Source organism: Drosophila virilis, unplaced genomic scaffold (assembly GCF_030788295.1).
Source record: "Drosophila virilis strain 15010-1051.87 unplaced genomic scaffold, Dvir_AGI_RSII-ME tig00001170, whole genome shotgun sequence".
Classification (NCBI taxonomy): domain Eukaryota; kingdom Metazoa; phylum Arthropoda; class Insecta; order Diptera; family Drosophilidae; genus Drosophila; species Drosophila virilis.
This window is the reverse complement of record NW_027212828.1, coordinates 1,797,780-1,822,728: the sequence shown is the minus strand read 5'-3', so window position 1 is coordinate 1,822,728 and position 24,949 is coordinate 1,797,780. Positions and strand designations below refer to the sequence as shown.

The 24,949-nt window shown below is 41.5% G+C and overlaps 3 protein-coding genes across 3 annotated transcripts; all 3 read left to right on the top strand.

Moving 5' to 3' along the window:
* The first annotated feature begins 10,606 nt into the window (after positions 1 to 10,606).
* LOC138911510 (uncharacterized) lies at positions 10,607 to 11,921 on the top strand. Its single transcript, XM_070210830.1, has 3 exons — positions 10,607 to 10,651; positions 10,793 to 11,527; positions 11,607 to 11,921. The coding sequence occupies exons 1-3, from the start codon at positions 10,607 to 10,609 to the stop codon at positions 11,919 to 11,921; spliced, it is 1,095 nt and encodes a 364-aa protein (XP_070066931.1).
* Positions 11,922 to 11,931: 10 nt separating this feature from the next.
* On the top strand, positions 11,932 to 14,966 carry LOC138911509 (uncharacterized). The gene is made up of 3 exons (XM_070210829.1): positions 11,932 to 12,227; positions 14,379 to 14,524; positions 14,707 to 14,966. Exons 1-3 carry the CDS (start codon positions 11,932 to 11,934, stop codon positions 14,964 to 14,966), a joined length of 702 nt encoding a protein of 233 aa, XP_070066930.1.
* A 1,336-nt stretch (positions 14,967 to 16,302) lies between these two features.
* LOC138911508 (uncharacterized) lies at positions 16,303 to 16,881 on the top strand. The gene has a single exon (XM_070210828.1). It carries the CDS (start codon positions 16,303 to 16,305, stop codon positions 16,879 to 16,881), a length of 579 nt encoding a protein of 192 aa, XP_070066929.1.
* Positions 16,882 to 24,949: the final 8,068 nt, after the last annotated feature.

The window sequence follows — 24,949 nt, the reverse complement described above, 5'->3', positions numbered from 1 at the left end:
GCTCAGCCCTTCAAGATGAACTCTTTGACTTGACTAATCCAAATGCAGTTAACGCCCTCCATGGCTTAGTTCGCATGCTTAGTTCTAGGCAAAAAGTTCTGGCACTGCAAAAACCGAGTTGCAGATGTCTTCAACGTTGATGAGAGGAGAAAATTTCTCGTTGCCGAACATAATAGATCGCATAGAGCAGCTCAAGAAAATGTTAAGCAAGTGATATCAGAATACTATTTCCCTAAAATGGCGAAGTTGGCTAAGGAAATTACGAAAAGTTGTAGAATCTGCTCAGCAGCCAAATACGATAGGCACCCTAAAAGACAAGAACTGGGAGAAACTCCGATCCCTGAGACTCCTGGGGAATTTCTACACATTGATATTTTTTCCACGGACAAAAATTTCTTTTTTACCTGTGTTGATAAATTGTCTAAATTTGCAGTCGTACAACCAACTCAGTCGCGCACTGTTGGGGACTTAAAAGCTCCACTACTGCAGCTCATGAATTTCTTTCCACGAGCCAGAACAATTTATTGCGACAACGAACTTTCGATCAATTCTCAAATGATAAAGACCCTGTTGTTAAACAACGGAGTCCATATTGTTAATGCGCCCCCGCTGCATAGCACCTCCAATGGCCAAGACGAGCACTCTAGCCGAGCTTGCACGTTGCCTCAAGCTGGAGAGAAACATCAGTGACTCAGTCGAAGTAATAATGCTAGCCACGATTGAGTATAACACGACAATACATTCGGTCATCAGGTCAGGCGAACCTGAAGGAGAAATATCAGCAAAGTAGGCGAAAAAGTCCTAGTAAAAAGAAACCACAGGCTTGGCCATAAACGTACGCCCTTATGTGAAGAACGGATCGTAAAGGCAGACCTTGGCACGACCGTTCTCATTGGAGGGAGGGGGGTCCACAAGGACAACCTTAAGTAGGGCGAGACCTGAAATAATACATCGATTCTATGCATCTTGAATTTAACTATAAGTTTCAACATTTGTGCCACTAGGCTTCACCTTTAAGTTTTAATAGGCAGCTATCAACACAAAAGTTCAGGAACAAATCAATCAACTCACTTCAAGTGTCAACACAATACTAAAAGCTGCAAAAAAAATTAGATAGATTCTGGGCATTTACACGAAACTCTTTTAGCTCGGAAAAGAATGTTGCTGATAGAAATGCAGAATTTGATGCTCGCTGTTATCCTTGCAAGAATTAATACCATAAGCCCAAATATATTAGATCACGCAGATTTCAAATATGTTCGGATTGATGAACCAACAGGTACTTCAATAGCTGACCTTATGTGCGTTGCGTTCGTGAAAGTATTATAATCTGTTAATGCCCTTCACTTTATCATTAAGTTCCCGATACACAAAATGGCTTGGAGAAAGGTGATGCTGTATCCAGTTGCACATGAGAATGCTGTGCTACAAATTGACGACAACATTATAGCTGAGTGTGGAGATCAAGTGCTTGCCCTTAAGAGTTGCGCTTCCACGCCGCGAGGAACCTTTTGTTAACTTCCACCGACCAGCTCTTGTACCAGAGAGCTGAATGCTGGTGGCTTGGCAAACTGCCAAATGCCGCCGAGTCACTTAGACCCGATCACATGGATCGATGACGGAATTCTGATCATCAATAACCGGCCTGCTAAGGTTTGCACTGACAACAGTAGTAAGACTTGGGTTCACGGAACGAATCTAATCACGTTCGTTAATTGGGCTCTGATCAACGAAACTAATTACTTGAATCGCAACAACGTCCAGAGTAAGTTCCCCGGCATCCCGGCATCTCCCCTTCTGAACGTCACCGGCCACCAAGACGTGCTGAGCCTCCCTTGTCTTCATCGCTTAAATGAACGTAAGGAGATCATCAAGGAAGTCAAGGACGAAAATGGAAGGGTCGACAGCGTGGTAATAGCCTTCTTGTTGGCTGCTGTTTGTTGCACCATAATTTGCATCGGAGTCACCTACCGTCGGTTCACCAAAAACATGACCTCGACCAAAGAGATTAAGAAGGTGATCGCCGAGATAGGAGCGACCGAGGGCGGCCTTAACTTAAAAGGGGAGCAGTTAACGGAGGCCAACGACACCAGCTCCAGATGGCTCCAACAGGGGTCAGCAAAATGCAATATAACACCAGCCAAAGATGCTGACATAGCTCTGGGCCGGATGTTCTTACACGACGGCAGCGCCCGAGGCGCAAGCTAAGCATTCTAGCAGCCATTGTGAAAAGCACACAATAGCTCAGTTAATTTTGATCAATCATTTTTAAGTTTAGTTTTTAATTCGGCTTTTACTGAGGCACATCGGCCCATCGAGTTCGCGTATAAATTAACTCACTCTCTACGGCGTATAGGCCTAGTGTTTTATAAACCATAAATTATTAATTAATTTTGTGTTTCTTTAATAATCAAATAATCAATATAAAGTCCTATACGAAAATACGCTTGGAACTTTTATTTAAATATTAATTTATACAGTGTGGGACAGTTGGTATATGTAGATACATATGTACTTACATATGTGTCTATGTACGTATTTGGTGGTTTGAATATTTTTAGTTTATTATTTGCTGCTTCTTAGTGGTTTCGTGGGTGGTCTGTCTGTCCGTCTGTCTGTACGTATGAACGTAAGGATCTCGGAACCTATAAGAGCTAGAGAAAATTGAAATTTTAGATGAAGGTGCTCCTAGTGCCCGCGCAGCTTGAGCTTGTATCAGATAATCGATTACTTACTCCGTTTCCAAGCAACCAATAAAATCGATATCGATATCCTAGTTTTGGGCAATTTTGGTAAATAAGAAGAGCTATAGTCACCCAACTTGACATATAGCTTCTAAATTATAATATATATATATGCATTTGATGTTGGAAGAGGAGGGTTCAGGGTATCCCCTAGTCGGGAGCTCCCGACCGAAGTCTTTCAACTGGTGAATTGCTTGAGGATTATTTGAATGATGTGACGTGTCTGGTGATATTGTATTGCTTACAAAAATCAATGAACACATTTCCTTTGAATTCTGCGCCCTGATCACAAACAATCTTCTTTCGTATCCCAAAGGTGTCATAAAGTGCCTGATTGATTTAGCAACATTTATACTGTTTCTAAACGGTATTGTGTACTCTGTTGCGAATCTTGATAATTTATCTATTATTGTTAGTAAGTTCTTGTTGTTGATTGTGACTTTCGTTGTTGTACTCTTTCTGTTGTCTGTTGTTACTCTGGTCTCGTTCATTTGGTGTTCTATTGTTACTCTGGTCACGTCCACATGATGTTCCGTTGGAAGCATCTCTGACCCTATAATGTATATATATTCTTTATCTCGATGTCCGTCTGTCTGTCTGTCCGTCTGTCCGTATGTATGAACGCAAGGATTACAGAACCTACAAGACCTAGAGACTTATATGTAGATGCTCCTAGTGCCTGCGCAGATTAAGTTTGTTTCCGATTATCGATAGCTTACTCCGTTTCCAACCAATCGAAAAATATCGATATCGATATCCTGTTTTTTGGGCAATTTTGGTGAATAATAAGAGCTAGAGTCTCCAAACTTGACTTATAGCTTCTTAAATGGAAGAAGAGGGTTCAGGGTATCCCCTAATCGGGAGCTCCCGTCTAGACCAGACTTACGTTATTGATAATAGAATCCTTCACATCTTTCGGGAGTGAGAGTTCCTCAAAGTCTCTTCTTCGTGTCCTCCGAGTTGTCGGCTGCGCCAGTTACTTTCGTGGCCGTGGTCGATGGTAACAAGTTGTAGGTGAAAGGGTTAAGTTCCCTTGGCCAGCGTTGGTTATGTAGATATTAATTATGAATTTGAAAATAAAGACATGCACATCTGTCCAGTTTGAATTGTAAATACGATCTGATTTATTCGACCAAGTGTCGTTCTTAAGAAGCCTAAGTATTACAATATATAAGAGTGTATGTATTTATATATGAATGTGTGGTTGCTGTTGGTGGGTTCAAGACTGCTAAGTTGACGTCTCAAGTGGTCGCTGATTTTGATGTTTCTGCAGCCTGTTAAAGTGCTGACATTGGTATCCATACAATGTGGGGCAATGTACCCTAGTTCATGTGGTCATCGTTTTATTGGTATGTAGATGCATATGTACTTATTAAGTGGTTTAAATATGGTTTTAGTCGCTAGGTATTTATTTGCTACTTCTTGGTGGTTTCGTGAGTGGTGTGACTGATAAGGTACTAAGAGGACCTACGTTTCAAGTCTCTAGTTCTTATAGGTTCAGATATTCTTGCGTTCATGAATACGAACAGACGGACGGACGGAAAGACAGACAGACATAGCTAGATCGACTAGGCTGTTGATGCTGGTCAAGAAGATATATACCTTAAGGGGCCGAAGATATTTCCTGTTACACACATTTTCACAAGTACATTGTGCCCTTTTTACCCATTTTTAATAGGCTCAGGGTATTAAGAGCAAAGAAAACAAGTAGGATGCTCTAGTGCGGACTGCCCGAGTATAGGATACCTTGAACTCTCTTATTCCCACATCAAATGCAACGCGCTCGTTTCAGATAAATTAAAAAAAAAAAACGAAGTTCCCTTGGCAGGGTTCAAACTTCAAACGAATAGACAGACAGACAGACATTGCTAGATAAACTATTGATGCTTATCAAGAATATATATATTTTATGGGGTCGGAGATGCTTCCTTCTGTCTGTTACATATATTCATATTTAACACAAATACAATATACGCTTTTTACCCATTTTAAATGGGTTCAGGGTATACAAAGCTATATACAGCTGTAAAATGAAAGCTATCGAAGTAGCTACGTTCGGTGATTCTAGCTCTTTAAAACCTTAGAAAGCTGCTCAAAAAACAGGATATCGATATCGTGTTTCATCTATTGATTGGAAACGCACAAAGGGAACCTACGTTCAAATTTAGAGTCTCTCGCCCCTTAGCTTCTAAACTTCAGACGAACATGGCTATTTTGATTGTAAGAAAGCTACTGGCCTGAGTACAACTCTCAATCTTACCAGGACCAGTAAGTCACGCGGGATTTGTTAGTTTGCAGTGATGGCGAGCTTAGAGGGGGGAGAAAACGCTTCAAACAAACCATGCCTCCAATTACGTTCATAGGATAGGTAGGGAAGTACATACCCATTGCCGGGATTTCTCACGCGGTCGGCAGACTAAGCCCCGATTTACACATACACGGCCGGAATCGCCCACGAGGTCGGCAGGCTAAGTCTCGATTCACATGTACACGGCGAGAATTGCTCACGTGATCGGCAGGCTAAGCCTACACACAGTACACTGGGTTATGTCGAACAACAGCTAGCTCCGGTTCTCGAGGTTGGAATTAATAAGAAAAAGAAAACACTAATCAACTTTCTTTACTAACTTCATTTTATTCACATTCACTAAGCTACCCAATACGGTAGCCCTAAGCTAAGGCCCTGTCGTACTGCTCCGTTGCACACGCAAGTACTCACCCTGACGGTCGATCACTAAGTGCCGACTCGCTCGCTAGCGGGGCATATGCTTGCCTCGGTTGCTCAACTTCGGCGGTTGTTTTCGCACCTTCGTCTCGGAGCTTTCGCTCTTCACCGCCGAATTGAAACTGCGCTCTTGAAAACGTTTTTGAGGACACAACACGACGGAAATGGACGAAATAAGGGGAACATACAACTGTACCAAAACAATTGTTTATCGTTTTTGTTAAATTCTGTATTCAGGAAAACATGTATTATAAATATGAAGACAGAATGTGCATAGAGTTAGAAGGAATGCCAATGGGATCACCGATCTCTTAAGTCATAGCTAATAGAATAATGGAAGCACTTTTAGACAATATTTCTAATAAATTGACAAGAAACCCCAAATTTCAGCCCAAATATGTATACGATTTTTTTGCTGTAATGGACGAATCAGAAGCTCAAAACATTTTAAATATCAAATCACAGTGAAACCAGAACAAGACGGGAAGCTACCATTCTTAGACGCATCGGTAAACAGAGTGGACAACCCACTCAAAAGTTGTATATGAAACCCAAAGCCTCTTGACGAATGTTGACCTTAATATGTAACCACCCAAAAAGTGTGATTATATATACAATACCAAGCTATATAAGATGGATGACAAACAGATCGGACGCAATATCCCTATAAAGAAATTAAACACAAATTTATTAGTATTAAGGTTATAAAATTATTTAAAAGACAACATATCAAAACACAAAAGCCAACAGAATCTCAAAAAATATAGAAATCTCCAACATATGTACCAAGATTATCGGAACAGCGGATAAACTTAGACTGCTACAACAGAAAAGAAATAAAAGCAGCCCATAAGCCCACACACACATTACGAAAATTCTTTAATAATAAAAAGGCGAAAATACAAATGGTGAACTACAGTAGTGTCATTTATAAAATACCATGTGGTGATAATACAATCAAGTAAGAGATTACAGGCGGGAACTCCCGACTAGGAGAACCCTCTTATTCCAAAAACAAATGATTCTCGCGCACGCGCTCGGTTGTAGTAATAAAAATAACTTTAAAAAAATATTCAGTTGGCAGGGCTCGAACTCGCATCTAACCGCATAACTTGCCGCCGTCTTAACTCAACAGCCACAGTAGCCACAAAAAAAAAATAGTTTCCTCGGCAGGGCTCGCGACAGGCCACGCGACATGGCAACGCCTCTACGCAGCAGCCACACCAATAATTATCTCTCAATGAGAATAAAAAAGCGTATTTAAATAGCAGCACAGAACACAATTCAATCGCAATTATAATGTAGTTGATATGAGTCAAAGCAGACTCCCCTAATTGTTGGAATACCGAAAAAAAACCCATTGTCTGGCTACGCAGCCAAAACAACTGGAACGACCTCGCAACTAATAAGATCAGCATCTTAATTTATTTTATAATACTCGCTCTGCAAAGCAATTGCCTAAATTTCGCTCTTAAGAATATATTTACATAGAACTGCCGCTCTTCGCTAACGATTGCTTTTTTGCCCTAACTTTACTTATGCGAAGGTCTCAATGCTGCGCATCGATTTAGTTAAGTTCCTTCGCTTCATGCATTTGGTACACATCAGCCACTTGCATTACTCAAAATTATAACTAATAATTGTCGCTTCGCTAAAATTGGCACGTACCAATTCGAGTTCGCTTGTCTATACAACACTATTGTTCGTAAATAATAAGCGCAGACCAAAAAGGGTCTGCTGCTTTTCGTAACTTTAAGAAATATAGAAACAAATTGGAACACAAGAAATAAAATAAGGTTAATTATTTCTATTTGTGAACGCTATTGAAAAAACTCAATAGAGCAACATTTTGGTGACCCCGAAGTGATTTGTTGTTGTAAGATTATATGCTTTACATTAAACCAATAATCTTAAAAGACACCACCTGACATATCGTTTTGTGTACTACACTTTATATACTACCTACTCTTTCGGTCGCTTAAAGTCTTTGCTCATTTAAGCGGTACTTATGTAAAAGCTATTGGCGTTGCTTCATTACAAAGCTTGACACTCCCGTTCGCCAAAGTTATTATAGCTAGTGTTCTTTGAACGGTTTGCATGGACTAGTGATCACCGTTGTTAGTTACTCAGCTAGTTTCGCACACGCTTTGTATCAACGTTTCTAATGGCAACCGAAAATAATGCCTCTAGTGCAGTGCCCTCTGCAAACAGGGTGACTTTTCTGAAGCGCAAAGACAGTTTGCAAACACTTCGAAATACTCTAACTAATTCGCCACTTAGTGCGATTGATGATTGCGGTCTTAGTGTTAGGCTGAAGCAAATCGAACGGCTTCAGACCTCATTTGATATTACTCACACTAGGCTCGAAGAGCTAGACTTTGATTAAATCGATAACCAATTGCGTGAGGACTTCACGAGTTAGAAATTTCTATGGAAATTTCGGTTCGGAGTGAAATTGCGAAACGTGTCTCAATATTGCCCTGCTCAAAATGTCGCGACCAATCTGTGCTGCCCTCGCAGGCACAGACAGCTAAGGCACCGCCGACACTACCCTCAATAAATTCAGCGCTATACGCGATTCAATCATTGAAAATAACATACGATAACTATGCCATAGCACTTAATTTATTGGAGAAATGTTTAATAATAAACGGTTGGTTTTTCAGGTAAAAATTCTTGAGATATTGCGGCTCAAGAGGGTGGCAGGTGGGTCGGGCGTGCCGCTAAGAGAGTTATCCGAATAATTCAACTCACATATTCGCGCGTTAAAGAGCATGGGCAACTCCGAACAGATCGCTGGATGCATCATTGTGCAGATTATTTTACAAAAGCTGAACCCAACATCACAAGCCAAGTGAGAAGAAAGGATAGAGGATTCAACTTAATAGCATCGTGGGAGCATATGACTACGTTTCTGGAGCAGAGATGCCGAACAATGGAAACAGTAAATTTTGCTATGTCAAGCTATGCCCCTAGCCATCAGGTAGGAAAAACTAGAGCAATTAACACACGTAGATCGTCATTTATCACTACTAAGCACGCCGCCCCTGTATGCGTCTTTTGTAACAGCCCTGGTCATTATATCCATAATTGTGCCCGGTTTGGAAATTTGACCCCTGCATTACGGCTTTGGGAGGCAAAACGAGTTGCATTGTGCTTGAATTTCCTAAAGAAAGGTCACCAATTGCGATCATGCAGCTCTGGATGCTGTCGGACCTGCGGGGCGAAACATCATTTCCTGCTGCATTTAAATAATAATAATTCTGTATTTCCGTCTGGTCAGCTGACTGAGCCTGCTAATTCATCGCCGATAGCCCATGCCTCTTTCGCTTAGTCGTCGCCATCTACCTCCACCTCCCTTGTTTCCCAGTATTTCAGTAGTGATGTCGCCGCTATGGTCTTCGTTAAAAATCGGTTCGGCACTTTGATACCTTGTCGTGCCCTTTTGGGTTCCGGTTCTCAGCTTCACCTTATAACTTTGCGCCTTTCTCAACAGCTTCAGCTAAAGAAGCACAAGTCCTTAGCCTTTTTCTCTGGTCTAGGAAATTATCGTTTTGAAACAGAAGGAAACATGGTCACTTTCACAATACAGTCTCAAATCTCTGAATACTCAACATGCCTCACAGTTCTGGAAGCGCCTAACATAACTGATAGTCAACCGAGTTTTGCTATCAACATGACGAATTGGAACATTCCCGATAACATAAAACTTGCAGATCCGTCTTTCTTTAAGCCTCAACGCGTGGACTTGCTGCTTGGTACTACCCTTTTTGATGACCTTCTCAGTGTCGGCCAGATAAGGCTTCTCCCAGGACTACCGTGTCTTCAAAAAACACGGCTTGGTTGGGTAGTTTCTGGAGGCGGACCGCGCTTGAGTGGTTCTACGTTAATGGTAAAGCAAAGCAAATGTTTGGTCAAATGACCGGTAGAGATAACAGCAGAAGACAATAAACATAATTGCAGCTTAAGAGCAAAGGATGTTTGCTCTTTGTAAGTTGCTGCCTACTCTCTTCATCGGCCCTTTGCCTCCTGCATTGACTCCCGCTGCCCATCGTTGTGAGCGGAGCTCAATTTCGTTCGTTTTGCATATAGTTTTGTTTTTCGTTTGATCGCAAGCAAGGCACAACTATTTCGAGCTGACTGCCGAGCAATATTGTAAGATTTCGTAAATTATAATAAGTGCCCTGTGCGGTAAATAAATTCATTCGAAAAAAAATATAAAACTTCTAACTTCGTTGCAAACAAAGCAGTGTTAATTAATTTGTTGCAAAAAGGCTTGTAACTACACATTTTGGTGACCCCGACGTGATTTCTTTCTTTTTTCTTTATTACTCTTTCGTTTCCCTTCTGTTCGCATTTTGTTTTATAATTTCATTGCGCATATTCACAAAAGGTTGTGCGTTAAGTGCTGCGAGACTCAACGTAAAGTGATGAATTTAACCAGGTCTCTCTAATAACTGTACTTAACCGCTTGCTTGTGCATATGCATACAGTTTGTCGTTGTACCTAGACGCCGTAGAAAAATCGCCGTTAATCGTCGCGCGCTTTAACCAGCTATACGCTATCTTGCTAAAACAAACACTTGTGCCCGCAAATTTTGTATTGTAGTTCGGCTGTGTGAACTTTGTTGTGCGCTACATTAACAATGTTTCATGAAGGTGCAAGTGCAAATGAAAATGAGGCTGCTAATCAAGTGGCGGTTGGAACACAGGCTGCAGTTCTTAAAGCAAAGATTAAGAATTTAAGTGATCGAGTCAATATATTGTTCTCTGAACTTGATCCCGTGCGATTTCGCGATGTTGATGACTACCAGCTGCAAGATTTCATATGCATAGCATCTGACTTGCAGGCGAAATTTGAAACAATCTATGACAGTTTGTTGGATGTGAGTCAGACCAGCGTTGAATAGGATCTTCAGTCAAGCTTTGAGTCAACCATTAGGCGGCTACGAGTGTCCCTTCAACGCGAGCGCGGAGACCGAAGCAAGATTCAGCAGACTCCACATTGCTCCACTTTCAATTCCGCTGCAGCCGATGATCCGCGCTCTACTTTTGTTGTTCCAAACCACTCTCGATTGCCTCAACTTAAATTGCCGGAGTTTACTGGAAGCTACGCAGAATGGTCTGACTTCCCGAATATGTTCACCACGGTCATTGATAAGGATCCGTATTTGACCAACATTGTAAAACTTCAGCATCTATGGACATGCCTCAAAGGAACAGCGCTGGATACAATTCGCTCGTTGGAAATGTCAAACGCTAATTATGCTGCCGCCTTAGAACTGCTTGATAAGTGTTTTAATAACAAGCGTCTTGTTTTTCAGGCACATATTGCTGAAATTTTGGGTTTAAGAAAGGTGGATAAGGGTGCGACGACACAACTGCGCGAATTCTCAGATAAGGTCAACTCTCATTTACGTGCGTTAAAATCGATGGGCAGAGTGGAACAGATTGCCGGCTGCAACATAGTACACACACTGCTGCAAAATCTAGATAGCGCTACGCAAGCTAGCTGGGGGGATGATGCGCCGTTGTACGTCATACCATCATGTGAGCGGCTTACAGCTTTCAATGAGAAACGTTGTCAAAGGCTGAAAAATGCGCATCACGCGACGACAATGTACACGCCTGGCTCCCAGGTGGGCCAGAACAACAGTAGAAGAAGAACGTTTGTGGTGACCAAGAATGGAACATATGCATATGTATTTTGTGAAGCCGCAGGCCACTCCATTTATAAATGTCTGCCATTAAAATTATCGCCCTCGCTGCGCCTTCATGAAGCCAAACGGCTTTCGCTGTGCCTTAATTGCCTGCAAAGGGGACATCAGCTGAGAGTCTGTGGTTCCAGCACTTGCAGAGTCTGTGGAAGCAAACATCATAGCCTGTTGCATCTTGGCAACACAAGCAGTCACAGCGTTGCTTCTAGCTCACACAATGTTCAAGAAGTCGAAACTTATACGTCATCTCAAAACGTCCTGGCGGCAACTTCATCGTCGACACTCTTCATCGACCAGCATCTTAAGCACGATGTTGTCTTACTTGCCACTGCCGTCATCAATGTAAAAAATCGCGCTGGATCCTTGGTGCCCGACCCAGAGGTCGCAATTGTACATCATCACCTCTCGTCTTGCTCATCAGCACCAGCTGCGCAAATTCAAGTCCACAGCAGTCGTCTCTGGCATTGGTGATGCAGCGTTTTTGTCAGATGGTTTTTCGGTAAACATCAATGTCCAATCTCGAGTGTCTGAATACTCTACATGCATCCCGGCATTGATTGCAGCATCCATCACCGATAATCAGCCTGGCTTCACCTTTGACCCTGCATCATGGAACATTCCGTCAAACATACAACTAGCTAATCCTGAATTCTTCAAATCTCAGCAAATCGACATGTTGATCGGAGCCAGTCTGTTTTCCGATCTGCCCTGCGTTGGCCAGATCAGCCGTGGCTAGGCAATTAGTGATGAATCCAGATCTGCTGCTAGACTCGCATCTGCAGACGAATGCACAGATTGACGAATTAATCCGTCGGTTTTGGGAGCTGGAATCTTGTACCGAGCCTGAGTCATCACCAAACAGGGAGGAGCGTGAATGCGAGGCACACTTTCAGGCCAATTTTAAGCGTCTGCCGACTGGCGAGTATTCAGTTCGCTTACCGCTTCGACTAAGCCTGGATCAGCTGGATGACTTCTGTCAACAGGCGCTTCGCCGATTCCTTAATTTAGAAAGGAAACTAGACCGCAATCAATTTAGTCTTCAGTCTGTCCTAATACTAATTCTTACCCTTATACTATTTCTTCCGCTAGTTCTATACCTCTCCCCATTATTTCACACTCCTCTCTCCTATTAGCTATAAACTCTTTAAAATCTTCTTACTCTCCTGGGCCGGACAATATTCCTAGTTGTCTACTCAAGGAGTGTAGTTCTTCCCTTTTTTATCCATTGCTAAAGCTTTTTAATCTATCCCTTGAAACTTCTGTCTTTCCATCTCCTTGGAAAGAATCTTATATCATTCCTCTTCACAAGAAAGGTGGGAAGTCTGATATACAAAATTACAGGGGCTTTGCAAAACTGTCCGCTATTCCTAAATTATTTGAAAAAATAATCACTTCGAATTTGCAGCATTTCTGCAAATCAGTTGTTTCCCCTGCTCGACATGGATTCGTAAAGAATCGGTCAACTACGACCAATCTGCTTGAGTTTACTTACTTGGTAAATGATGCTTTCCTTTCGAAAATGCAAACTGATGTCATTTACACTGACTTCAGTAAGGCGTTTGACTCTGTGCATCATGACATTTCACTTTTTAAACTTGACCGAATAGGTTTCCCTCTGTCCCTTTTACTTTGGATTAATTCTTATTTAAAAGGTAGGACCCAAAGAGTAATACTGAGGTTGACTACCTCTAAAAGGGTTCACGTTACTTCTGGTGTTCCTCAAGGTAGTCATCTTGGACCTTTACTCTTTACTCTTTGTATAAATGATCTTCCCTCTGTTATAACACATGCCCATGTACTCATGTATGCGGACGATGTCACACTTTTTCTATCATACACTAACCCCCTACATCATTCTCGTCTACAAGACGATTTGAACGCTATGCAACTGTGGTGTTCGGCCAATCAATTGCATCTTAATTGTTCAAAGTGTATGTTTATGACATTTAATCGTACTACACCTTATCTTGTCAGTTATACAATCGACAATATCTCTTTGCAACGTATACTAACAGTTAAGGATCTAGGCGTTATTTTTGATTCTAAACTCTGTTTCAATCTTCACATAGATACCATTGTTAATGAGGCAAAAGGTGTACTTGGATTCATTAAACGATGGTCTAAAGATTTTAACGATTCTTGTATAACAAAACTTCTGTACATCTCTCTTGTTCGCCCTATCCTTGAATACTGCTCTTGCATCTGGTCTCCACAGTATTACAGCAGCCAGGATCGTATTGAATCTGTTCAGAAGCAATTTCTGCCTTTTGCCTTACGAGGTTTAAATTGGGACCTTAATCTTCGGTTGCCGTCCTACTCCAGCATACTGCTTTTTCTCAACCTTCCGTCGTTAGCCAACCGTAGGACAATTCTCGGTGTTTTCCTTCTACATAAGTTGATTATTGGCGACATAGATTCTCCTTTTCTGCTAGGGCGTCTTCAATTCTCTGTTCCGGCTAGACCAACCAGAAATTATCACCCCTTATTACTATCTACGTGCACAACAGATTACGCTATGCACAATCCTTTTCGCGTGCTATGTAAAAATTATAATAGTTTGCATCACGTTTTCTCTACCGAACTGTCTCTACCCTTAATAAAATCGTTGCTTTCAGGATACCTTCGGGAAGTCGCTAACCATTCCCAGCTATGAGCAGGGGCATAGCTTGCCGGACAGGCTGAAAAATTTTCCCCCACCGGGTCGGTGCTTTCCCATTACTTTTCTCTTTGTCCTATCTACTTAACACTCTTTATCTACCTTACATTGCTTTACTTTATTAACAATCTTCTTACTTTCTTTTTTCCTATTTATTATATTTTCTTTATTAATATAGCAAATTAAGATTATTTTTAATTTTACTTGAGATCACTTTTTTCCTTCTTACAACATTCTGCTTAGATGTCGGCTCTAATACCGCCACTGACAAAATTAGCTGTGAAAAGGGGCACAGCTGGCCGGACAGGAAATAAAACACCTCCATCGGTCGGTGATGCTATTTAGAAAATTGTATCCTTTAACTAGGCTGTTAGCATATAATTCTATTGTACAATCTTTTGAATAATGAGGAAGACACTCGTTTTGTCGACCATTAATAAATAAACAAATAAATAAATAAATAAATCCAACTTTGAAAACCCAGCATACAGCATTTACCAAGGAATATCTTGACTTAAATCATATGCCACTTAATAGCTTAGCTGCACTGGGCCAATGCAAATACTATCTGCCACATCACTGCGTGCTGATGGAGGATAGTACTGCAACCAAGCTAAGGGTCGTGTTTGATGGATCGGCAGCTACTACCTCTGGACACTCGCTGAATGATGCACTGATGGCAGGTCCTACCATCCAACCGAAACTGTTTTAGATACTGATGCGTTTTTGTACATTCGCATTCGCCCTCACAGGCGACATATGCAAAATGTATCGATGCGTACGAGTCGAACCAGCAGACAGCTATCTTCAATGTATCCTGTGGCGTGATTCTAAGCATCAGAAGATACAAAGACTTACAAATTAGACACCGTTACCTACGGCACAAAACCAGCATCGTTTCTCTCAGTGCGGGCTATGCACGAACTGGCCATGGATGAGCAGAAGGCATTTCCTATTGGCGCTGACATTATTAAAAGGGATTTCTACGTGGATGATCTCATCTCTGGTGGTAGCTGTGTTCAGAAAGCAGTTGAGATATTGAAGCAAACTTCTGGACTACTCACTAAGGACAACTTTAAGCTGCGAAAATTGTGTTCTAGCGACGCTACTGTACTCGCTGCTTAACTTCAACGATGGCAGCGATATATCGATATCGTTTGGGATCCCGCTTCAGACTGTTCTCTTTTTTCTTTTTTCCACTGAGGCTACCCTCGAGACTGACAAAACGATCGATCCTCTCCTCAATTGCTCGTTTTTACGACCCCCTCGGTCTTGTTGGTCCTGTAATAACAAAATCTAAAATTTTTATGCGGGATCTCTGGAGAGAAAAACTGGACTGGGATGAGAGCTTGCCTGTACACTTAAGCACAGCCTGGGTCAACTTCTGCGCTGATTTTGAGCAGACTCAGCAATTCACAGTTGAGATTCACGGATTTTGTGATGCCAGCCTGAGCGCTTATGGGGCATGCGTCTATACAGTTTTAAAGTGCCATGGCAACACAAGCGTACGTCCCTTGTGTTCCAAGTCGCGTGTCACGCCTGTGGAAACCATCACTGTACCAAAGCTGGAACTCTGCGGAGCTGCATTATTGGCTGAACTTTTCAGCGAAATCTGCCAACTAAAAGTGTTTAGCTGTCGTTATTACTGTTGCTCAGACTCTGCTGTAGTTTTAGCTTGGATTCATAATGATGCTTCCAAATTCAATATTTTCGTTGCCAATCGGTTCGCAGCCATCCAAGAGCTCACTACTAGCATGGAATGGCATCATATTCCCACTGAATTAAACCCGGCGGATATAATTTCACGAGGAGCGCTGCCCAGTGAGCTTTCCAGGTCTCCGTTATGGGCCCATGGCCCAAGCTTTGTCAGAAAAGAAAAGGAAGAGTGGCCTGCTTCCTGTGTACCTGCCGAATCCTTGCAGAACTCCGACACAAGGTTTTACTCGGAACTGCAGCGCAACTTGATCTCCCAATTGGCTGCAATTTCATCAACTCGTTCTCCAAGCTTCAACGCGTCTTTACATACATTTACAAGTTTGTAAATCGAATCCGAGAATCTTAGCTAACTGTAAGCCACGTGCGTCATGGCACACATCTGTTGCTACGGTCAGTGCAAATGGCTACTCTTAGACTTATGGAAGGAAGGCCCGTCAAACGGTCTAGCTCAATGGCCTCTCTCGTGCCATTTTTCGACGACTTCGGCTTACTCCGCATCGGTGGACGACTGAAAAATTCGTTGTTGGACTTCTCAGCGCGACATCCGATTATATTGCTTCGCCAGCATCCTGTGACCCGAGCAATAATAATCCACTTTCATAAACGGAATTTGCATGCTGGACCTCGCGCCGTATTGGCTTCGAATCGGCGCCAATGGCCCATTGGCGGTCGTAAAACAGTCTTTAGTATTGTTGCCAAATGCACAATCTGTTTTCGTGCCAAGCCACGATTGGTAGAGCACATAATGACAGATCTACCAGCTGATCGTCTCGACACATCGTATCCTTTTATGATCACTGCCGTTGATTACTGTGGACCATTCTTCTACAAGAGTAAAGTCCGCAACAGGCCTCCCATGAAATGCTTCATTAGCCAGTTCATATGCTTCGCTACAAAGGCAATACACTTAGAGCTTGTAAAGGATTCGTCTACAATATCGTTTCGAAACGGCCTAAAACGGTTCATCTTGACTCGCACTCGACCTTCAAGGATCTGCTCTGACAATGCGTCAAACTTCGTAAGCGCTAAGAATGAGCTGGCAGATCTGTGCCGCCCGTTCCTGAGTGACGAGCATGTCGAAGCTGTTCACGAGTTTTGCCTTTCGGATTCAATTAAATGGTCGTTCATCCCTCATCGCTCTCCACACTTTGGCGGGCTATGGGAAGCCGCTGTGAAGACTGCGAAGCACCACTTTTATCGCTCTGTCGGCCCTTCCATCTTGGACTTCGATTCGCTGCGCACGCTCGTCTGCCACATCACGGCAATTATTAATTCTCGTCCATTACTTCCACTTTCAGAGCATCCCGATGATCTGACGTCTTGACACCCGCACACTTTCTGGGTACAGCGCCATCTTCGTCATACATTGAGCCTGATCTAAGGAAGCTTAATTTCAATCGGCTTAGCTATTTTCAGCGCGTCACATATCTCCAACAAGTATTTTGGGCCTGTTGGCGCGAAGAGTATTTAACGCTTCTTCAGTAACAGCAGAATACAATAATCATAAATACAGCTTAAGAGCAAATTATGTTTGCTCTTTGTAAGTTGCTGCCTACTCTCTTCATCGGCCCCTTTGCCTCCTGCATTGACTCTCGCTGCCCATCGTTCTGAGAGGAGCTCAATTTCGTTCGTTTTGCATATAGTTTTGTTTTTCGTTTGATCGCAAGCAAGGCACAACTATTTCGAGCTGACTGCCGAGCAATATTGTAAGATTTCGTAAATTATAATAAGTGCCCTGTGCGGTAAATAAATACATTCGAAAAAAAATATAAAACTTCGAACTACGTTGCACACAAAGCAGTGCTAGTTAATTTGTTCAAAAAGGCTTGTAACTATACAGCAAACTTGAGTCAAGTTCTGAAGATCGTGTTGATGAATTGATGCGAAGATTTTGGGAGATAGAATCCTGCTTGGAAATTACACCTACCACTTCAAAGGAAGAAAATATTTGTGAAGAACTTTTCGTAAAGACTCATATCAGATTGCCTAGTGGCCAATATTTAGTTCGTTTACCCTTCAAACGAAGTTTGGTATGTCTGGGGACGTCCTGACCCTGGAACGCAAACTACTAAATCGTCCAGATCTGAAGATTCAATATTCAAACTTTCTAAAGGAATTCTTGGATCTTGGCCATATGCCACTTGTTGCTCCAGAGTCTATAGGACTTTTACAATACTTTCTTCCTCATTGCTGTGTCTTTAAAGAAGACAGTTCAACGATACAGTTGCGAGTCGTTTTCGACAGCTCAGCAGATACCTCGTCAGGTTATTCATTAATTGAAATATTGATGGCTGTTTCATATCCTTCTTCGTTTTCGTAATTTCCCGATCGCCCTAAGAGGAGACATTGGAAAAATGTATCGATGCGTACACGTTTCAGCACCGGATGATTTTCTCCAATGCATTCTGTGGCGAGACTCGCCAGAACAGGATATAAAGACTTTTAAGCTGGATACAGTTACATACGGAACAAGGCCAGCTTCATTCCTCTCTGTCCGTGCTATGCATCAGCTGTCTATGGATGAGGAAACTAATTTTCCAATTGGATCTCGGATTCTGCGGCGAGACTTCTATGTTGATGACCTTATTTCAGGGGGTGATCAATTCAAGAAGCAAAGGAAATTCTTTATCAGACGGCTGGAATCTTGGCAATTGGCGGCTTCGAGTTGCGAAAGTGGTGCTCAAACAATTCTGCTGTACTGAAAGGGATACCCGTAGAGGACAGAGAATCTTCCCTAAAGATTGATGATGGTAGCGACATCACCAAAACTCTTGGACTCGCTTGGGACTCAGCGTCGGATAGGTTTATGTTTTATTTTTCGTCCATTCAGCAGAGATCCAAACCGTCCAAAAGATCAATACTATCGACCATAGCTCGCTTGTATGACCCGCTTGGACTCACAGGGCCGGTAATCTCCAAGGCTAAAATCTTTTTGCAGCAGATCTGGAAGGAGAAGCTTAAGTGCGACGAGAGCTTACCGTCATCCCTAGCTACAGCTTGGCATGATCTTTGCTGCAGTTTTGAGAAGGCCCAGTTTCTTTAATTTCCTCGACACGAGAAAATACCGCAGCAGAGTTAGAAGTTCATGGTTTCATCGAAGCATGTGGGGCCTGTGACCACGTCCTTTCTCGACGAACATCAGCTAGCTGTCAGCTTTTGTGTTCCAAATCGCATGTAGCTCCGCTGAAAACAATCACAGTTCCAAAGCTAGAGCTCTGTGGCGCCGTTTAATCGGCTAATCGCGTCACAGCAGTTCAAGAGGTAACTAATTTATTTATTTATTTATTTATTAATGGTCGACAAAACGAGTGTCTTCCTCATTATTCAAAAGATTGTACAATAGAATTATATGCTAAAAGCCTAGTTAAAGGATACAATTTTCTTAATAGCATCACCGACCGATGGAGGTGTTTTATTTCCTGTCCGGCCAGCTGTGCCCCTTTTCACAGCTAATTTTGTCAGTGACGCTATTAGAGCCTACATCTAAGCAGAAGGTTATAAGTAGGAAAAAAGTGATCTCAAGTAAAATTAAAAATAATCTTAATTTGCTATATTAATAAAGAATAAATAAATAGGAAAAAAGAAAGTAAGAAGATTGTTAATAAAGTAAAGCAATGTAAGTTAGATAAAGAGTGTTAAGTAGATAGGACAAAGAGAAAAGTGGTGGGAAAGCACCGACCCGGTGGGGGAAAATTTTTCAGCCTGTCCGGCAAGCTATGCCCCTGCTCATAGCTGGGAATTCCCGAAGGTATCCTGAAAGCAACGATTTTATTAGGGGTAGAGACAGTTCTTTAGCGAAAACGTGATGCAAACTATTATAATTTTTACAAAGCACGGAAAAGGATTGTGCATAGCGTAGTCTGTTGTGCACTTAGATAGGAATAAGGGGCGATAATTTCTGGTTGGTCTAGCCGGAACAGAGAATTGAAGACGCCCTAGCAGAAAAGGAGAATCTATGTCGCCAATAATCAACTTATGTAGAAGGACAACACCGAGAATTGTCCTACGGTTGGTTGACGTCGGAAGGTTGAGAGTAAGCAGTCCGCGACTAAAGCGGTTCACCTCGAACTGGTCAAGTATCTGCGGACAGATTTATTGTTGAATGCGCTTAGAAGGTTTATGTCAGATATGGTCGGATAACGCTTCCAATTTTGTCGGCGCCAAGAACGAGCTTCTGGATCTCAAGCATCTATTCATCAGTGGCAATCATATTGATTCAGTACAGATATTTGCATGGCTGATTCCATTGATTGGAAATTTATACCTCCTCGTTCACCGCATTTTGGCGGCCTTTGGGAAGCAGCAGTGAAGCATCATTTTTATCGTGCTGTTGGATCTTGTGTTGTCAACTTCGAAGAGTTTCGCACCCTAGTCTGCCACATAGCATCGATTATTAATTTCAGGCCATTGTTTCCTCTTTCAAAAGATACAGCAAATCTAGATGTGCTCACTCAGCTCATTTCTTAATTGGTGGACCCAGCTCATCGTTCGTTGATCCTGATGTGGCGCACCTTCAATTCAAGACCAGTAACAACTGTTTTGGTCTAGCTGGCGTGAAAAATACTTAACACTGCTTCAGCAACGCTTCAAATGGCGTACTCCGAAACCAGGCCTATGCGTCAACGACATAGTGCTCGTAAAGGATGAAAATCTGCCGCCTCAAAGGTGGCCACTGGCGAGAACCACGGAGTTAATTGTCGGAAAGGATGGAGTCGCTCGCGTAGACATTTTGCACACCGCAACAGGAGAAATGAGAAAAGCAGTAAACAAGCTGTGCCTATTGCCCATCAGGGAATCTGTTGAGAGCCCATGCCTTCTAACGGGGGGAGAATGTCTGGCTACGCAGCCAAAACAACTGGAGCGACCTCGTAACTGATAAGAGCAGCATCTTAATTTACCTTATAATATTCGGTCTGCAAAGCAATTGCCTAAATTTCGCTCTTAAGAATTCATTTACATAGAGCTGCCGCTCTTTGCTGTAACGATCGTTTGATTGCCCTAGCTTTACTTATGCGAAGGTCTCAATGCCGTTCGCTTCATGCGTTTAGTACACATCGGCCACTTGCATTACTCAAAACTACAACTAATAATTGTTGATTTGCTAAAATTGGCACGTACCGATTCGGGTTCGGTTGTCTATATAACACTATTGTTCTTAAATAATAATCACAGACAAATAAGGGTCTGCTGCTTTTCCTACCTTTAAAATATATAGAAACAAATTGGAACACAAGAAATAAAATAAGGTTAATTATTTCTATTTGTAAAATCTATTGAAAAAGCTCAATAGAGCAACACTCATCTTAATAAAATTTTCAACAGTATATCATGTCGTACTATAGATATTTGTGTACTCTCAAAAATTCAATTGCACTTAAATTATGGCTTAAATTGGATTGAAAGATACATGATATATATATATATACATATAAAAAAAATGTACAAGCAACATATCATGTTTGGTGACTATAGCTCTTATTATTTACCCTATTTGCTCAAAAAAAGGATGCATATATCTATTTTAATCGATTACTTGGGAACGGAGTAAGCTATCGATTATCGGAAATAAACTCGATCTACGCAGGCACTAGGAGGACCTACAGCTATAATTGCGTTCATACACACGCACAGACTAGCGGACAGACATACAGACGGACTCGGCTATTGATGCTGATCAAGAATATATATATGTCGCAGTATTGTTAATTTCTTGCGGCTGGTCTTCCATGTTGACTCACAAACTTTAAGAGTGAAGCGAATTCCAATCGGCGTGTGCAATCGTCTGCACACATATGCTGGCATTTTCTACTCACTCATCGATCTATGTGTAACACGCAAGCTGGACTACACTCGGCGTCAGCGCGACAACGCCGTCCCCTCACTCGTACGGTATTTTGGCGCCAGTCATATTCTACGTTGTAGGCAAATTCTAAGAATGATTTCACAATATACCAAACTGTTGTGCAGCGTAAGTCTGTTAATTATTGCATTTATAAAACGCGGCGTCAGTTCCGTGTTGTTGTTATTGCCTGTTTTGATTCTTTTGCTTTGGTGCTCCCCTGTGCATACACTTGTTTGTGCGTGTGTTCGCTGCATACTTTCTGCTTGCTCATCGCGCTCTCCAAAATTTTTACTATTGCTTTTCGCTCCAAACAATTTGTTTGTGTACGAATAATTGTTTTTTGAGTGTTTACTTGCTCTATCTTGCGCACCGTTTTCGTTTTGCTCTGCGCTCTCGCAACTTGCATACGCATTTAATAATTATGTCGTGCTGTAAGAAACCGTGCATGTTCAAGCATGCTGATGATTCTGCACTGCCGCAATTTGTTAATTGCTGGCTGTGTGAGAATATGATGCATGCTACATGTACAGGTCTCACTGTGCGGGATTGCGACAAGATTGCTGCTATTGCCAAGAAGGGCTGCGGTGACTTGCGTTGGTCGTGCCCAGAATGCATCGACATCGACCTCTTTTGTAATTACTTTTGTAAGTGCCCTCTACGTCTGTTCAGACCCCTGTAGCCCCCCAGTAGTAGTTCAAACTGCCTCAGCCCCGTCAGCTCCTGGCCGCAAAGACAGACCTGCGCGTAATCTTGCCCAGATTGTTAAAAACAATTGTGCCTCTTTAGCTCCTCCAACTCCTGTATTACCTACAGCCCCATCAGCGCCTACTTTAACGGTAGTTGCCCCTCGTAGGCATGTGTCTCGACTTTCGTCGGACACCACTTCTGAGTCATTGGCAGCCTATATTGCTAGCAAATCTTCTGCTAGCGTATCAATAACCAAATTTAATTTCTCCACGCCTCGTGAAATATCATCATTCAAAATAAATGTTTCACATGATATGTTCCCAATCATTTATGATCCCAAATTTTGGCCTCCACACATGATTGTTCACGAGTTCAAGCCTAAAAAGCGTAACCTGTCTGTCACCCTTCCAGTCCCTTCAATACAGGGTACCATTTCTGCCACAAAAAACTAGCTTCATCTTCTGACCAAATCTTTATTCATTATCAGAATGTTAAAGGTCTTATTTCAAAGCTTTATAAATCTTTTATGGCCAGCACTTCCTTCGATTCGGATATAATAGCATTTTCAGAAACATGGTTAAACTCAACCATATCTGATTTTGGGATTTTATCGAATAACTTTATTTTGTATAGAAATGATCGACCGACTCGAGGTGGGGGGGTGTTAATTGCCGTTAAAGCCACTCTCTAGTCTGAACTATTCTGTTTTAGTACGCCTACTGACGCTGAGATTGTCTCAGTTAAGGTGTCTTTTCCTACACGGAATATCTCTGTAACATACTCTTATGTCCCACCTTCTTCTGATATTCAAGTTTATATGAAACATATTATTAAATATATAATTAAAGAAGTTTCTTCACACGTGCGTGATAATGACCTATTAATGGTGTTGGGTGATTTTAATTTGCCGAACATCTGAAAATTATGTAGTGCCCTCAGCACAGCACGATTTTATAGACTGCATGCTTGATCTTTCGTTATTTCATATTAATTCAATTTCTAATCATTTGAATAAAATACTTGACCTTGTATTTGTTAACGACTTCCTTATTTTTAATGTGTCTAGGTCCTCTCCTTTATCTCTTCTTGAGGATGTCTATCATCCTACTTTAGAGATTGCAATGCTCTATTGTAAACCTTTCATTTCGTGCTCATCTGCCAATAAGCCCCGCAGTTGCTTTCGCAAAGGAAATTATTCTTTGCTGAATCAGCTTATTTATGCAACCGATTGGTCTTTCTTATATTACTCGGTTGATATGAATACAGCCATTAATTTTTTTTATATCACCCTAAACTCCCTCTTAGATGTGTGTATTCCTAAGTCAATTCCTTCGACTACTTTTTCAAAATCACCCTGGTTTACTCCCAGAATATCACATCTGAAAAATGTAAAATCCAAATATTTTAAAGAGTTTAAAATGTCTGGTTCGTGTACAGACTTGGCTAAATATTCCATAGCCAAGTCGAACTTCCTTCTTCTTAATTCTCAATGCTTTGAGAATTATCTAACTCGTTGTAAAAGGCAATTTGCCCAAAATCAGAGACAGTCTTATAATTTTGTAAACTTGAAGCATAAATCTTCTTTTTCTCTTGGGATGGATAAAGCTAGCAATGACACTGATTCTGCTAACCTCTTTGCTAATTTTTTCCAATCAACTTACTCTTCAGTCTGTCCTAATACTAATTCTTACCGTTATACTATTTCTTCCGCTACTTCTATACCTCCCCCCAATATTTCACAATCCTCTCTCCTATTAGCTATAAACTCTTTAAAATCTTCTTACTCTCCTGGGCCGGACAATATTCCTAGTTGTCTACTCAAGGAGTGTAGTTCTTCCCTTCTTTATCCATTGCTTAAGCTTTTTAATCTATCCCTTGAAACTTCTGTTTTTCCATCTCTTTGGAAAGAATCTTACATCATTCCTATTCACAAGAATTGTGGGAAGTCTGATATACAAAATTCCAGGGGAATTCAAAACTGTCTGCTATTCCTTAATTATTTGAAAAAATAATCACTTCGAATTTGCAGCATTTCTGCAAATCAGTTGTTTCCCCTGTTCGACATGGATTCGTAAAGAATCGGTCAACTACGACCAATCTGCTTGAGTTTACTTCCTTGGTAAATGATGCTTTCCTTTCGAAAATGCAAACTGATATCATTTACACTGACTTCAGTAAGGCGTTTGACTCTGTGCACCATGATATTTTACTTTTAAGACTTGACCAAATAGGTTTCCCTATGTCTCTTTTACTTTGGATTAATTCTTATTTAAAAGGTAGGACCCAAAGAGTAATACTGAGGTTGACTACCTCTAAACGGGTTCACGTTACTTCTGGGGTTCATCAAGGTAATCTTCTTGGACCTTTACTCTTTACTCTTTTTATAAATGATCTCCCCTCTGTTATATCACATGCCCGTGTACTCATGTATGCGGACAATGTCAAACTTTTTCTATCATACACTAATTCCCTACATCATTCTCGTCTACAAGACGATTTGAACGCTATGCAACTTTGGTGTTCGACCAATCAATTGCATCTAAATTGTTCAAAGTGTATGTTTATGACTGTTGCGCTATTGAGCTTTTTCAATAGCTTTCACAAATAGAAATAATTAACTATTTATTTTTTTGTGTTCAAAATTGTTTTATATTTCTTAAAGTTACGAGAAGCAGGCAGACCCGAATTGGTCTGTGCTTATTATTTAAGAACAATAGTTTATATATAGGCAAGCGAACCCGAATTAGTACGTGCCAATTTGAGCGAAGCGACAATTATTAGTTATAATTTTGAGTAATGCAAGTGGCCGATGCGTACCAAATGCATGAAGCGAACTGACTTAACTAAACTCGATGCGCAGCAT

Bases quoted from the DNA above. Each gene is read 5' to 3' on its own strand.
- LOC138911510 (XM_070210830.1), top strand. From the start codon at position 10,607: ATGTTCACCACGGTCATTGATAAGGATCCGTATTTGACCAACATT. The intron at 10,652-10,792 runs GTAAAACTTCAG...CTTGTTTTTCAG, and splicing joins ATCCGTATTTGACCAACATT to GCACATATTGCTGAAATTTT. The intron at 11,528-11,606 runs GTAAAAAATCGC...CTTGCTCATCAG, and splicing joins TTGCCACTGCCGTCATCAAT to CACCAGCTGCGCAAATTCAA.
- LOC138911508 (XM_070210828.1), top strand. From the start codon at position 16,303: ATGACAGATCTACCAGCTGATCGTCTCGACACATCGTATCCTTTTATG.
- LOC138911509 (XM_070210829.1), top strand. From the start codon at position 11,932: ATGAATCCAGATCTGCTGCTAGACTCGCATCTGCAGACGAATGCACAG. The intron at 12,228-14,378 runs GTCTGTCCTAAT...GCCACTTAATAG, and splicing joins CGCAATCAATTTAGTCTTCA to CTTAGCTGCACTGGGCCAAT. The intron at 14,525-14,706 runs GTCCTACCATCC...CTTACAAATTAG, and splicing joins GAATGATGCACTGATGGCAG to ACACCGTTACCTACGGCACA.